At 40.1% G+C, this 14,957-nt stretch overlaps 1 protein-coding gene across 18 annotated transcripts in view; it reads left to right on the forward strand.

The window, feature by feature from the left end:
* Positions 1-14,957, forward strand: part of DACH2 (dachshund family transcription factor 2) — a 732,802-nt gene that overhangs the window by 506,465 nt on the left and 211,380 nt on the right. For all 18 annotated transcript variants that reach the window (XM_069212664.1, XM_069212678.1, XM_069212666.1 and 15 more), the window contains one exon: positions 10,923-11,095. In XM_069212664.1, coding sequence (XP_069068765.1) covers positions 10,923-11,095 — 173 coding nt within the window. The remainder of the gene's footprint in view (positions 1-10,922; positions 11,096-14,957) is intronic.

Consider the following 14,957-nt stretch of genomic DNA (forward strand, 5'->3'; position numbering starts at 1 on the left):
ATAGCCATGTTGTTGCTGGAACACAGCCGTGACAGGAAGTCTTTGGCTGTTACCCACCTTAGTCTGCTAGGTGTGGTCCTTACAGAATAGGTAAAAGAGCTGAGATGAAGACAGTTTAATAGAGATAGTCAAGGTTTTCACGTACATCCCTTTTTCCATGGTGTTACATTGATAATGCTTATGGAAGGAAGCATTTTCATCAATTTGGGTGCCTTGCACTAATGTATTACAGCACAAAGCCCCATAATGAGTACCCCCTTATCAAATGGAATAATTAGCACACCAGATAAAATCCGACATCGTGGTGTTGAGAATTGTTTTGGGTGTGATAATTATCACAGATAGTACAATTTGTGGGAATAGCTTGCAGATTTTGGCGCTTAATATACCCGAACCCTCATGTTCCTGTAATTCAAAGGCATTTTCAACAGGTTCGACTTTCTGAAATTTCCCAGGGCAAATTACAGGAGTGCGTTGGTAGCGCAAAGCTCATGATTCCAGTATATGAGGTAACAGGAGTCACTGCAGTTGCCATATTTAAACAGGCCACTCCTAATGAGGGCCAAAATGTGTTAGATCCTCCCTTATAGTCAAGATATATTCTCACAAGATTAACCTATTCATTGGGAACATTCATTACACGGTTCTGTGTACGAATGGACTTCTTATATAGATCTGTCTTATTTTGTGGGAGAATTGTCTCTGCTCTTGAACAACATAACGTGGTATACTTAAAAAAAAGTTTCAGAGGTAGCTGAATATGTTGCTGAAGACATCAGTAACACATTGTGAATGAATCTGACCAAACACGATTTATTTAAACTCTTCAGATGTCTACTTTGAATATCAACCTTAGAAGCTTTTCTAGAGTCTGTGGTGTTTGTCTTGTTTTCCCACCTCCCCTAAGATATATGAGGGGGAAGGTGCTTACACCAAGCCTTCCTTTGTGCTGTGAAACTCCCAAATTATTTAACCCTTACTACTGGAAGGAGAGCTAAAGCAGAACCAGCACAACAGAAATCCACAGGATCCATATGTTGCGGGAACACAAACTCTATATTATTTAGACACTTAATTACATATATGTATTTATTTGTTTATCTATTTAACAAGGAGTGTACCAATGTGCTGCATGTAGTCTTTTTGGGGCTTCTCAGAGAGCTCAATGAAATGAAATCAGAGCTTGTTGACTATGATGGAAGGTTTTCCTCCAACTAGATGTGGTATGTAACCGTCTCCATCATTCTTTGGATGTGAGCCCTCCTTGTATTGTGTTGATTATCGAAAACCCTCTAACTCGTTCAGTTTTCAATGGTTTTGTGAGTTCCGGTGTGGGTTAAAACTATTTCAGAGTCTAGGAACTTGTATGCATAGTGATCCGCCTCTGTGTTTCATTTGTTGGAACTCATGTTGGTTGGTGAAATGGATGCAGTTTCAAAGAAGGATTCTGGTTGAGATGGAGTGAGATGCCAGTTTTTGCAGGTCTGCAGGGTTTTTGTCACAGTGTGCTTTGTAGAGATAGACATGTCCTTAAATTTAATTTTAGCATCTATTATAAGCCACACTAACATTGCAAGAGATAGCCTGATATGGCCTAGTTTGCAAAGTAAGGCAAGTTCTGGCTGCCTGGTGCTTGAGTCTTGGGAGCTTGCCCACAGGTTTTTTAAAGAGACTAAAGAAAACAATGTCATAGGCATCATGGCATACAAAGATGAATTCCGTTATCAGTCGAGTTTGTTGCCAGTATGCAGAAGATGGAGTATTTTCATGTTCGCTCGCTTTGTCACTGAGTTGGCTTTAGGAGCAATGGTGAGACTATTGTCTAATAGACCACAGGTTCAGGTTCATAAAGAAGATGGTACAGTATTAAAGCTTGCCGGGCAGACAATAGTAGATTGCGCTAAATGTCTCTGACCATAAGAACTTTAAGTTTAGGACTATTCATGTACCGTTGGCTCTCTTTCATCAAGTGACACACATTGTCCAAGCATAATGTAATGTCGGTAAGCTCTGGACAGTTATCCACATCAAAGTCGATTTGTGTATCATCAATGGACATTTAGTAGTTAATTCAGGTCTGTTCAAGAAGTGTGGCAGGGGTCCTCTGAGGATATAAATATGTGTACATACTGAAGTCACAACAGAAATGATTGTTGTGGTATGAAGCAAGAAACTGAACCGATAGATGATTCAAATGATCTAATTCTGACATTCTGGCTGGGGTTTCTGAGAAATGATGGGATCCATTGCCTAGTGTAAGCTGATATGCTTGTCCAATATTAAACTCTTTGCAGCATGGTTGTATGATTGACTGCGTCATTGGCAGTGGAAATGCCAGGAAGCGTGTTGTAATTTCTACACTACTGTCTTCGATATAATCATTGGTTGTTTCCAAATGATATCACCATTGTCCCTGCTTCTTTGCATTTCACATATGTCATCATATAAATGATAAGTAAACCAGAGATCAATGAAAGAAGCAGCTTCTAAAGCCCACAGACAATAGCTCTATGTTTTGAGTTTGAAACTGTTCTCATACATGGCGGAATGCAGTTTTAAAATCATTCTAAGGTGGTGTGTATACTGCTGAAAATCAGGCATTAACCAAAGAAAATATACATAGAGAGCTAGTAAATACAGACACCATGAAACAATAAGAAACTAACGTTGGAACCGGACGCAAAGAGTAAAAAGATGACATGTTGCAGATCTTCCTCGTGTCATGGGAGTTCACCATAACAAGGATTAGGACTATTTTTTGAAGGCCCTAAATATTTATTGGAATGTGATGATTTTTCAGATATCAGATCATTCAGGTTGTAAGCTAAGACCACCAAATTTGAACAATGGGGGTCTCTTAATAATCAAAGTGAAAAGCGGAAGAGACTGAAGTAAGAATGTAATGGTGGAAGAACGAGGAGAGTTTAGAACAAGGGTTGATGTGTATGAGGAAATTCAGACATAAAATGAGAAAATGTTTAAAATGTTAGTGAAGGGAAGATGAAGAAAAAGCAAGAGAAAGAAAAAAGTAGAAAGACATTTCATGTATAATATGGACATTAAACTCTGTGGGAAATCTATTCTAGACCTCATGTCCAATAGCCAATTTCCAATTGCCTTTTTAACATTAACCTCACCCATTTAAATATAGGCAATCACTGTCAAGTTATTGAAACACACAACCCCTATCTCACAAGGACAGATGGGTCACTGTGTGCCAACGAATATAATGAGAACTAGTACAAACCCTTCATAAAATAATAACAGGAATGATCAGGTGTTCAATGGGCTTTGAAAGCATGAACTTGGGGGCAATGGAGATCCCGATAAAGTGAGTTCACACCCAGTTTCTGTGCACTTAGCAGGGTGCACAGAAACTGGGCATGATAAGGTTTGATGGGACCAGCGATGCAGCATCAGGATCCAGTGAGGAGGCTCAGGGCAGGTGATCGCAGACCATGACTGGTGGCTTGTGTATGCATGTGATTCAGCAATTGGGTTGGGATTGGGCAGTGGCGGTTACTGCAGCATAGCCCAGCATCTCTGAGACACGTCTGCCATGTGCTGTGTTCGGTAAAGGAAAGTTCAGTTGCAGTTCACCTAAAAACACAAGTCTTTCTTGATGGTTTCTCTTAAAAATCTCTGTCCAGTGCTGTTCTGGAGATGCAGATATCCCTTCATTGCAAGGATATTAGGACACACTGAATACAAGGCTCTTTAATTTCACTTGACTAATGCCTAGTAACTCAAGCGCTGGAAAATCACAATTTACAGAGTTCAGTCTGTCATATTCTGGGAGTCATTTAAACAGTAAGCTAAATACCTCATGTTTAGCTGGGACAGTTGAGTACTCCCAGTACACTACACGTGTTCTCCAGTCCACCAGCACTGCATACCATTGTATATTAAAATCTAAAAGCATGTGTTAGTCTTTGAACTCAGTGGCATCCAGGAAGTGAATGGTGATTGATGGCTGGCAGCAAGCAGATCAGATAATATTTGGGATGAAATGGTGGCCAAATGGACTCAGCACTTACAGCGCCCCCATATCGCCCGCTGAATCTGTATACATCTCTCTGTTACTTTCTAAAAAATAAGTGCAGGAACAGAGAAAGAAGTCAACTGTCAATACAGCCCACCTACAAGCATTGTTACAAATGAGTACTGGGCCTCTCAAGCGTTGTTGATGCCCTGTGGAAACCACTGGGACAAATTAGGCACTGAAGTAAGTGACAGAGGCGTCCTTACTTGAAAAAGCACGACACACCATTTATTGTTCTGTAGAGTGTCATTCTTTTGCTACGACCCACCGCTGACCATATACTGAGAGTGCCATGAGACTCGGGGTTGACCAGCTCAACCACGGCAGTTATGTATGCATTGTATTGCAGCATTTACATAACACTTGGTTTATGAAGTGCAGTGAGGGGCGTACCGTAGGCCCTAGAAGCTCCTGCAGCATGGGGGGGGAGGCATACCTCCAGTGGGGATATTTTGCCTGTACTACTGCACCTCTCTGATCTAATATCATTATTTCCAATTTTCTCTTTTCCCCAGTTTGTAGCTCTTTGTGCAGTATGTAGCTATTTCTTCAGTGCAGAAGTGCCAAATATTTTTAAAACAAAACGTGTTCACAGAATGCTCCAAAATTGGCGGGTGTTTTGCAGATCTAAGAATAGCCTCTTCGGTATGGGCTTTGACTCATCTGCAACCTTGGAAATTGATCACAGTTAGAAATGCAACAATAAGTTGCGCTAAAGGCATCTGTCAGATTCCATCAGTAATTAGTGGACTACAAGGGATGAAGCTCTTTCATTTATGTTACCAAATGATTAAATGCCCGACCCTTGTTTTAAGCCCTCACCTGTTTCTAATCTGAATTTGCTCTTGAGCCACCCATGCATGTTTTGAAGTCCTCACCTGCGATGAGCAGGCAATGTCTTTTATGTAATCTTCCAGCATTCCTACTGTAGGAAAGAATCTTTAAGCTATTCTCTGCAGGCCTTTGGTTGCCATGGCTAACAACAACACGTAAGAAATAAAATGCAGCAACTGTACCAAGTGCTTAATGTAATGTACAGCCGCTAACCAAGTTTTTATTTTAATACAGTGCGCGGTATTCAGTGATTCAGACAAAGTATTGTAACACACTGAATATTTGCTGCATGCTTTGTTGTGCCCAGAAGTGTCAGTTTATGGCACCGTTGAAGCAGACTGTGGCAGATTCTAGAAATGAATGCCTTTATGCCTATGATTTTAGCACATTTATTAATTTATTGGATTCCTCAGTGATCACTACATCCTTTTTATGTGTCTCTTCTTGTAAGCGCCTGCAGTCATGAGTTCTCCCTTGATTTGTCGGGCCTAACAGGTCACAACCAGCCAAACTTGCGCTTCAAATGCCAAAAGTGCTCCACCATTGATGTAGTGGTGTCTTTGCATATAGTATTTGACCTAGTGCTTTACATGGAAATAAGAACGTGGAGGTACTCACTATTTAGAGTACCACTTTGCTCCAGAGAAGTGTCAGTAATCTAACATTAAATGTATTGCAGCAGTGCTGAGAAACGCCAGTACTCTCCCTTTCAGATTAAAGGATTGCAGGTACTTAGTAGTGGACAGTACCTGCCCATTTTAACCACTGGCTGGACCTATGTTTCCCTGTAGCCCCATTCGTGTTTTAAAATGGGGTGTAATCTGGTAGACTAGTTTCAAGTCAAGTTGTTTGATCCACATTTTACCTTTGCTGATCATTGTAACTATTCTTAGTCTCTGGTCAGATCATTTTGTTGTGAAAGATAATGCAGAAATATTCAATTATATAACAAAATTTACGAGGAAAACATATGGGAACCCACCACTAACTCATGTGTCTAGCTTATCAGACATCACATTACAATCAAGATTTCTGACAGTTATTACAACCTTATATGGCAGACTCCTTTGCTAAAATTTTGTTAAAAAATTCTTCAAGCCAAGCCACTGGTGAGATGTTTGTCTGAGGGATTGAAGCTGTCCTTTATTGCATTTTGGCCTCTTCTGGTGTGTAACCATTTAAAAGAAGGTATCAGGAATTTGGAAACCTCTTCCACGAAGTCTTTGCAGCAGCAAATATTCATATTGCAATTGACAACGCCCAGAGCGAGCCTGCATGACTGTCGTCTCAATACCATGAACATCCATAGACTCAGATGATAGTGTCTTTTGGTGTAAATCCTTGGGGTGAGATATGGCATTTTTTTTTTTTTTATCTCTCGTAATTGGGTGCGCAAAGATGCATGCAGTGGACACACACCACCTTCCAAACCTGAATTATGATGGTTTGGATGTATATCCTACTGTTGTGTGTAGTGGATATGCCTTTGGCAGTTGTTTCGAGATCAAATCTAGCACTGCAGTTTGGGGTGGATGAAATAATTGTCTTCCTGGCAAGTTTTATTCTATTTTATGGAGCGTGCACTGAAAATGTAAGGAAGTGCCACAATCGATAGATCAGAAGTATATATTGCTTACTAAAGTGCCAATATTGGACCTGATTCACTAAATATTGCTCAGGCTTATTCTTAGAGTGCTCCTGCCTGACTACTGAATGTTAGAAGCAAACCAGGAGTAGGTCAGAAGTATTCCTAGCTTACTCCTGGAATTCAGTAATAATCCAGCACTACTGTAACAGCAAGTCGCGCCCATTCATAGCAACATATTTGCGCACTGAGCCCAGTCTCATTAGTAAGCAAATCTAGAAAGTACATTTGTTGTTTGATAGAATTCAAAACAAACTTGAGATCCATATCATTAGAGTCTATCCATAGCTTGAAGGTATCCAGTATCAATGTCATATAATCATGACGTCATCAATGTAGCATTTCCAGACTGCCGCATAATAATTATTGGTGTTATCAGATTTATAGATTTGGGCTTTTTCCAAATGGTGCTCGTCGGTTGCCAATGCTGTGGACAAATGTGACTCCCAAAGAAAGCATCAGCCCTCTGACTTGTCAGACCTATTAGATGCTTTGAAAGGAAACAACTGTTTGTAAGGGTAAGATTGTACCTAGCAGGCTGGCAGAAGTGGAGACTTGATATGGCTGTTGTATGAATGTTATTACTGCAGCTCCAGCGGTTCCTCTGCTGGAATGCTTGTACAGAAGCACTGCTCTTCCAGTGGCACCGGGGTTCCCGCTCTGTGCTGAGCCCCTCTGTTACATAAATGGTACGGAGGGTATTCTTCAACAATACTTTTTTAGAATTTCGAAAGACATCAATTTGCTGACTGGGGTTCAAGTATGTCATTTCAGCCTTATATGTGCCAGCTTGGTGGATGTTTTGTTTACGATGTACACAGCAAGTGCCATAGGCTTGCTTTTTTCACGATTCATCAAGTTCCTCGTCAAGCACAGTTGTAAAAGGTACATATATTTACCTATCAGATTGCTCTATATCGTTCTACACTATAAAGGATGGTTTCTTTGTTTTTTGTCTCTGTCTCATATGGCAGTACAGCAAGTATACGGTTGGCACCATCTTTGTGGCTTTCCTGCGGATACTCATTATGTTGGGCGGTGCTGTGTAGCAAGTGACTCTTTATCCTAACTCACTTTCGACTAGACAAAGATTTCCACAAACACAATAACAATACATACTCGGGCTTTTGCTTTACTTGCCGCTAAATCTTATGTACTTCATAGCTACAACATACTGAAATATAAACTCATAAACAGCAAGTGACCATGTACCCTGTCTACTTCATCAAGGTATAATTTTATATTTTTGTTATGTCTAGGTAGCTTAAGAAGGGTGTTTATGGGATGGTTTATTCAGTTTGGCTGATGTTTGCACCTATAGATTGATTTTCCATTCTTTACTGCCATTCCCAATAACAGCCATGCAAGATTCTACAAGACTGGTGCTCGTCAGGCAGCTGTCTTATGTAGTTCCCATGCAACAGTACCACTGTGCACCGCCCTACCGTATGTCCATAATCACATTCAATGTAAAAGGGTAGCTAGCCTGCCACCTTAAACATCTACGACCAACTTTAACTAAAAGTAAACTTGCATATCACAATTAGAGACCAGAAGGAGTGAAGCTTAAACCCAAAGCCTAGTCTCCTATGCAGTCAGTGTGAGAGCGAGTGCTTCCTCCCCGCACTGGGTGCTGACCGAGCAACCGTGGGCTATCGTGCAGTTGCCACCATCACAGAGAAAAAGCGACCTCACATTTTTCTAGGCCATCCATACCTTATTTCTATATTTTCATGGTAAAATGTTATTACGCTATCATATCCTTCCATTTAGAAAGATTAGGTTCTCAATGTGAACAAATAAAGCCATAAAAAGGAACATAAAGTCTAATCTCATCAGTGTCTAAGAGAACTGCTGCTTCACACAAACAGGACAGACTGATAACTCTTGCATTCCTGGGAACATCTATGACTGCTTCTTTCAAGGTTTTACTACCTTGCTAAAACTCCAAGCAAAGGATGCAGCATTGGTGCACTTCTTCTAAAGGTCAACAATTCCAAAGTGTTTCCACATGAGATGTACTGGTTTGCTGTCATTCAAATCGGAAACAATTTAAAGTATTGCAATCTTTTACCCTCAAACATCCACGGCTTAGCATGCTTTACCAAGTCAAACAGCATCCTCCCTGTTCATGAACAAAGTGGAGATTGTTTTCCTGATGATTTCCCATTTCCCCACTTGGTCACCTGTAGACGGAGACTACAGGCCTCCTCTGTTCTATCATTTCCTAAACCATCTATAAATGAATCATATAATTTTTATAGCTTATATTCTATAGTCCAGTCTTGCAATCTTTGTGACTAGGCATCTAGGCCATTGCACAAGTATAGTCTCATTTTGTTTGACAATAGTGATGAAATCTGCATTCAGTACAAACTTGTCAATTATGAACGATGTGAGGCGAATCACGTCTCAATTTCTTCTGATGGCTCCTGATATTTGCGAAGAATATCTGCATCCTCAACCACCTAAAGTGATTGAGTACCAGTCCTGTAAAAAAATAAATACATGCAAGCATAGAATTCAGAGGCAATTCTCTATTGAGTTAATCACTGTGACATTGTGTCTGTCGGACCTCAAGAAAATAAGTGTAACATAACAGAGCCCTTTATTATTTTGTCATGGGCAACAAATCCATGTTTACAAGAGATATAGATGGAATTTATATGGGGATTAAGACCTGACTAGCAAACTTGGTACAGTTAAGACAGCCACTCTCTTATGTAAAATGTGCCAGAAATGCTACAGAAAGGTGAAAAGACCGAATTATTGGGTTATCAGCGTTTTTTTCTTCTTCAGCACATTTTAAACCTTTATGTAAATTACAGTGAGCAGCACTGGTGATTGTTTTATGGTATGACGGAATGGATAGATACAGGCTAATAGACAGATAAGACTGTCCACCCTTTTCCATCATTGATTTCTCTACATCTATGTATTTATTGGTACCTTTTGATTTACTGGGTACACTCTCTTAAACCCCTTTAATTAGAAATCCCAGCTGACTTTTTAGAAATACTTTCCAATGGAGTTGGTTGGTGCAATATTAATTATTTCATAACGATTATAGTTTCAGTTTAGAACTAGTTATTGGTGTCTGTTGGAGATGTTCCAGAAGCAGCAAAAGTAATCAACTTTCAACATGACATGTTTTTAAAACTTTTTAATCTTCATGAATTTAGGTGCATGAAATATTTCTCAAAATAATGGGGTATCAGAAAAGGGTTCCTTCTGTCTTGAGGGCCACATGAAGTAGTAAATTGTTTAGTGCCACTTGACACCCCTTTTTGTCGGAGTCTCAAAACTGGCACGTCACTTGCCTTACCCTTCACAATTAAGATTAACCCCTGTCAAATTAGCCCTCACCGTGTAGGGTCCTGTGGGTGAGTTATGCCTCACTACATTATCCTGGAGATGCAGGCCTCCATTGCTGCTTTCCCACTCCCCTACCCTGACCCCAGCCCCATCCACTTCAATATCTTTTGGTCAGCTGCTATTATCCACTTGCAGGATGTTCCACATCAGAAAGCAGGACATCCTGAGCTGGAAAATGGCCCACTTGTGCCGCCTGCAGGTGGAACAACCCTGTTTTGGTGAAGTCATGCACAGTCCTAAAACTTCAACTGGCTTTGATGAAAAAAGGTTTCCCAAAGATTTGGCAAAATATTTACTTTCGCCTGCCTGGTCTAAAGTTTTTTATTGATATATTTTTTCAACCATAAGACGTTCTCTTTATTTTCCCTGCTGGACTAGTTCAATGCTCTAAGTATTTGCAACTAGTTGACTTTGACTTGACATCACTTGAAGCAAACTTACCTTGCAAGAGCTGCTGCTCTATGTAAAAGCTCTGCCACAACGTTGTGCAACTTTGATGATTCTCTTTTGCTATAGATAACAATAATTACAGTACGGTGTTTAGACCTCGGTTTTTTTGGTAAAAGTTTATGAATAAATATAAATGACTTGATGTGCGAATAATGAGTAAACACAGGACACAAATAAATACAAATACACACACGTTTGAACAAATAATTGAATATAAGGTAATAAACAAAGTAAGATGAGGAGAAAGAGCTCATCACAAATGATACCAATTTATAGGAATACAGATACTGTGGCCGAGATACTTGCAGTCTCATAGAAATTACTCATTCTGACAATTCTAATGATACGTGTGCGTGAAAAGGCACAATCTTTGTTCTTTAACATAGTCCTTCGGTGGTACATCCCTTTATATGTAAATACAGGTGCTTCTAGGCAAACCATTTCAGGACATATCGCACACAGACGTCCTTTGAACATCATTTACGATGGTTGAAACCTCTGAGTTGTGCATAAACGTGTTTTAAGAGCAACATTTGTTACGATGCTACTTTTTAACGTTCACACCATTTCTTTTAGGGTTAGATTTGCCATTCATGATGATGCCCCACCCCCTTCTTCCTGTCAGCCTTCCTCCTGCGTCAGTTGCCATGGCAATGAACCAGATGAACCACCTCAACACCATAGCTAACATGGCTGCCGCGGCTCAGATGCACAGTCCCCTATCCAGAGTGGGGGCCTCTGTGATAAAGGTAAGCACAACGAGCCGGTCTTTTGAAAACGCTGTCTGTTTCCATACAGTTCGTGCTCACGGCCGGGCATTTTATGTGAAAAAAGGCGGAATTCCATTGTAAACATGCTTCCGTTTCATTCACAGTTTCATTTGTATTCCATGCATTCAAGGGAAAGAAGCTCGATGTAACAGTTTGGTATAACGTAGACGTTAAACCCACTTAGTCATTACACTTTTCATTAAACTAGTCTGATTACGATAACACTGTGGTGCATGTGATCAGCGTGCAAATATATATTTCATTGTGGTGCAGTTAAATGAAAAGAATTTGTTTTTGTTCTTGCTCGGTGTTTTAAAGCACACAATCCACTCCTTTTTAGCTTTGTCTGTTGCTCAGGCAAGCCTGCTAGTCTGTCTAATTACTGAATTTAGAATGAAAATAATGGTCAGGGTCGTTCTAGATAAGATTATAGCCGCTAAGTAGTTTGATGACCTGCTTTGCCTCAAATATCTCCGGATTTCACAAATCAGCTTTTCAAATACTTTCCTCTGTCTTTGATTTATACCGGGTAAGGCTGTTTTATTGCACACTTGAATGATGTCACTGTACATTTTTATTTCTCCTTTGCCATTTAGAGGTAGGCTGCCCTACCAATATATGCATGATCAGCAAAGTTAACATTTAGAGCTTCAGCATGAAATGTCATAACTATGAAATTTTGATTTCGAGTGACAGGGGCCCTGTAAATGAAATAGAGCTTCCATTACCGTAGACTCAAAAATACATTTCTTGCCAGTCATCAAGTCGGAGATTTTATGTTGCACACTCACAAGCCCAGTAACCTCAAAGTTGGCTGCAATTACCTAACTGTAAGGGGAGAATATGGGCGAAAAATGATAAAGGCTAGCGGATTAAAGATATAGTTTGTCCAATGAAAAAGAGATAAAAGATAGCTTAAGTAAAGAGCCAAAATAGTCACTGTAAAGTTTTGCTGTGTACATATTGGTGAGTTTATTTTGAAGTAAGGTCTTTGATGTCAATCAATATGGGAACACAGTAGGTGATGGATGAAATCATTTAATTAAACTCATCCACTGTTCGTTCCTTAGGCGGCATTCCAGTCCATCACTTTTTCACTCACTCTCCCGCTACAGACAGAGGCCACTCACATTCAAATCCGCTGTGTTTCGCCTCATCAGTGAAGTGCACCTTGTGTCATTTGATACAGTGAGACCAAGGACCCTTGTCTCAGCTTAGTTATTTTGCTTAGGCTTACGTAGTCAGAAAAAGATAAGGAAAAGGATGGAATGGTTAAGTTAATTTTAAACACTGATAACTACTCCATGATAGTTTCAGATAAATCATTTTTATGCTCCCTGTGCCACTACAGAAAGGGACCAACCACGCCGAAATCAATGCTGTCGCTGCCATCTAAGGATCAATTTACAAGTCAAAGTGGAGCTTGTAGGCCATGTCTCATCTAAATGGAAGTTGAAAGAAAACCAGATACATTTCGGCCTCATTGGTGATGAGCAGTGTGTGTCTTATGGCTCAGTGAGCTGAAGAAACAATGCTTGGTCATACTTGACTTACATGGGAGTCTTATTGGGAAGTCAGTGAACAACACTGGTTCAGATGTGCTTGGGCTTGTTAGTAGACCACAGACCTGCCTAGGTATACATTTGCTGTGTTGGTGGGTTATATGCTTGTACAGTGCATACGTCCGATGGGTGTGTTCGGATTTGTTTGGAGTGATAACAAGCATGAGGAAGTAACATGGTTTTTGTGATCTAAAAGGGTGACATTTGTCTATCCCTCAGAATATTCTTTAGTGATGCAGATGTGCACCATACAAATACCAGCAACTAGGTCCAGTGGAAGAGGGTCAGCAGTTCAGCATTGCACTGTCGCCAGTTTGGATCTACTTACATTCGCTGGGGTTCTCAGCAGTCTCACATCACCTTTTTAGTCTAGCTGTAATATGTCCCTTGCTTCTCCCCTCTTCTTGCCTAGAGTTAAGTAGAATTTACTTATGCTGTCATATCACATGATGGGAAAACGTAAATGACGTTAGTCAACCATGAAGGAAATCACAAAGATTAAGGAAACTGCAGGATGTTACATTTTTAACTGCATTGGCTCTAAACTGGTTGAGATGCCAAATGCCCTTGGACCTTAATGTTTCAGGTCTTCCACCATGACCACTGGATGTGCGGTAGGGGCCTTGAGGTGGTTTATTTCACTACAACTCTGGGTACGTTTTGAACTAAAGCCTAGGTAGAAGAGCTTACGTGATCTGATGATAGTGTTTGTGCTTGTTTGGTTTATTTCTCTTTTGTTTTATAACGTTTATTAATGCATCTTATTTATTTAATAGTCTCCCTTGTAGTTCTCCTAGTAGTACATTGCAGATCCCTTTAAAGACAAGTATAATTGCAATCCTCTTCCCACCCAGGCTCTACTCTGTAGCTTGAACAACCTCCCACAACAAGCAATACGGTGGAACCACATCTCCATTTTGCTAGGATTTAACTCAGGACTTTACTTGCCTCTAACAGCAGTTTGACGTGTTTAGGAGGGTATACATACATCTGAGGTGCATTATTCTCAGTACCTTCTATTGCACAGTGTAATTCTGGAAAGGCACTTGCATTCACATTTTCCTGCTTTTTGAAGCTTTGTCCCACTTGTTCCCCTTATGCCCCGAGCATCTAGCAACAAGAAGTACTGCACTTGCACAAGTTTCTCTTTTTTGAGAGGTGCACTGTTTTTTAGACCTCAATCCCTATGTTGTTTTTGTCATGAATGATGGATGAGGTATATGCTTGATGCCAAGTCTGATATAGGTAACAGTGCCTGCAGTGATTCCCTTTGGTAAGGTTATACTGAAAAGTGCCTTCGGAGAATACGTTTGTAATATCTAAAAGGTTTGCGAAAGTCACTTTAGTCTCTGTCTCACAAGAGACTGAACAGGAGACCCCTGGAAGGATTCCCATTGGAATCAGTAGAGTTTATTTTTTCTGTGGACGAAAGAGAACATATGGATTTTAGAAAGAAGTCAACTCATAATTCAAAAGAACATTTTTGGTTCAAATCATTTGGTGTACTCTACATCAATGAATGTAGAATCACTCTTCGAACCAATGTTTATCTTTTCACTGTTGGACTTTTGATTGTAACCTATTCTCGTAGTGGATGCAGTTCGTCTCTTTTGTATATCAATGACGTACTCTTCATGCACATATGTCTTATCACCTTGTTTGTGGGCGTTCTAATGCCATTTATGTGAGATGGGTCCATCGAGGTCTTGGGCCATGTTCAACTCTAGAAAAGTACTGAGCAGGAGGAAGTGGTTCTTGTATTGTTGTTTCAGCTTTGTTTCCATAGCCCCCACACCCAAAATTCGGCTTTTGTGAGGGTGGCATTCCGAGATGAAAAGAGAAATTGAAACATTAACCACTTGTATCCATATTATTTGTGGTGCATGATGTCTTTGCATTTTTCGAAAATCACAATGTTTTCATTTTCTCTATGATTTAACCGAGGACGATGTCTAGCACAAAGCAGATATGTGTTTGTATGAAGTTGTTGGCAATATAACACATAACGTGTTTCTATCCAGTTGTTATAGTGCATGAAAAGGTGCGCTCGTTTTTACTTAGCAAATTGTTCAGATTCTCCAGTTACCCAGAACTGTAGTATAGGTAGCCCTGCCATTTAGTGGCATGTGTCCATTTTGGTGCATTATGAAGTAAAATATGTATCCTTGATGGAAAGTGCATATTTTCTGAACAATGAATTTTGTATTTAGGAGGCATTATAAGTTGGTAGTATGAACATGCCACCCATAAGAATCACATGAGGCTTTTAGAACTGTTTT

This window comes from Pleurodeles waltl, chromosome 2_1 (genome assembly GCF_031143425.1).
Source record: "Pleurodeles waltl isolate 20211129_DDA chromosome 2_1, aPleWal1.hap1.20221129, whole genome shotgun sequence".
NCBI lineage: Eukaryota > Metazoa > Chordata > Amphibia > Caudata > Salamandridae > Pleurodeles > Pleurodeles waltl.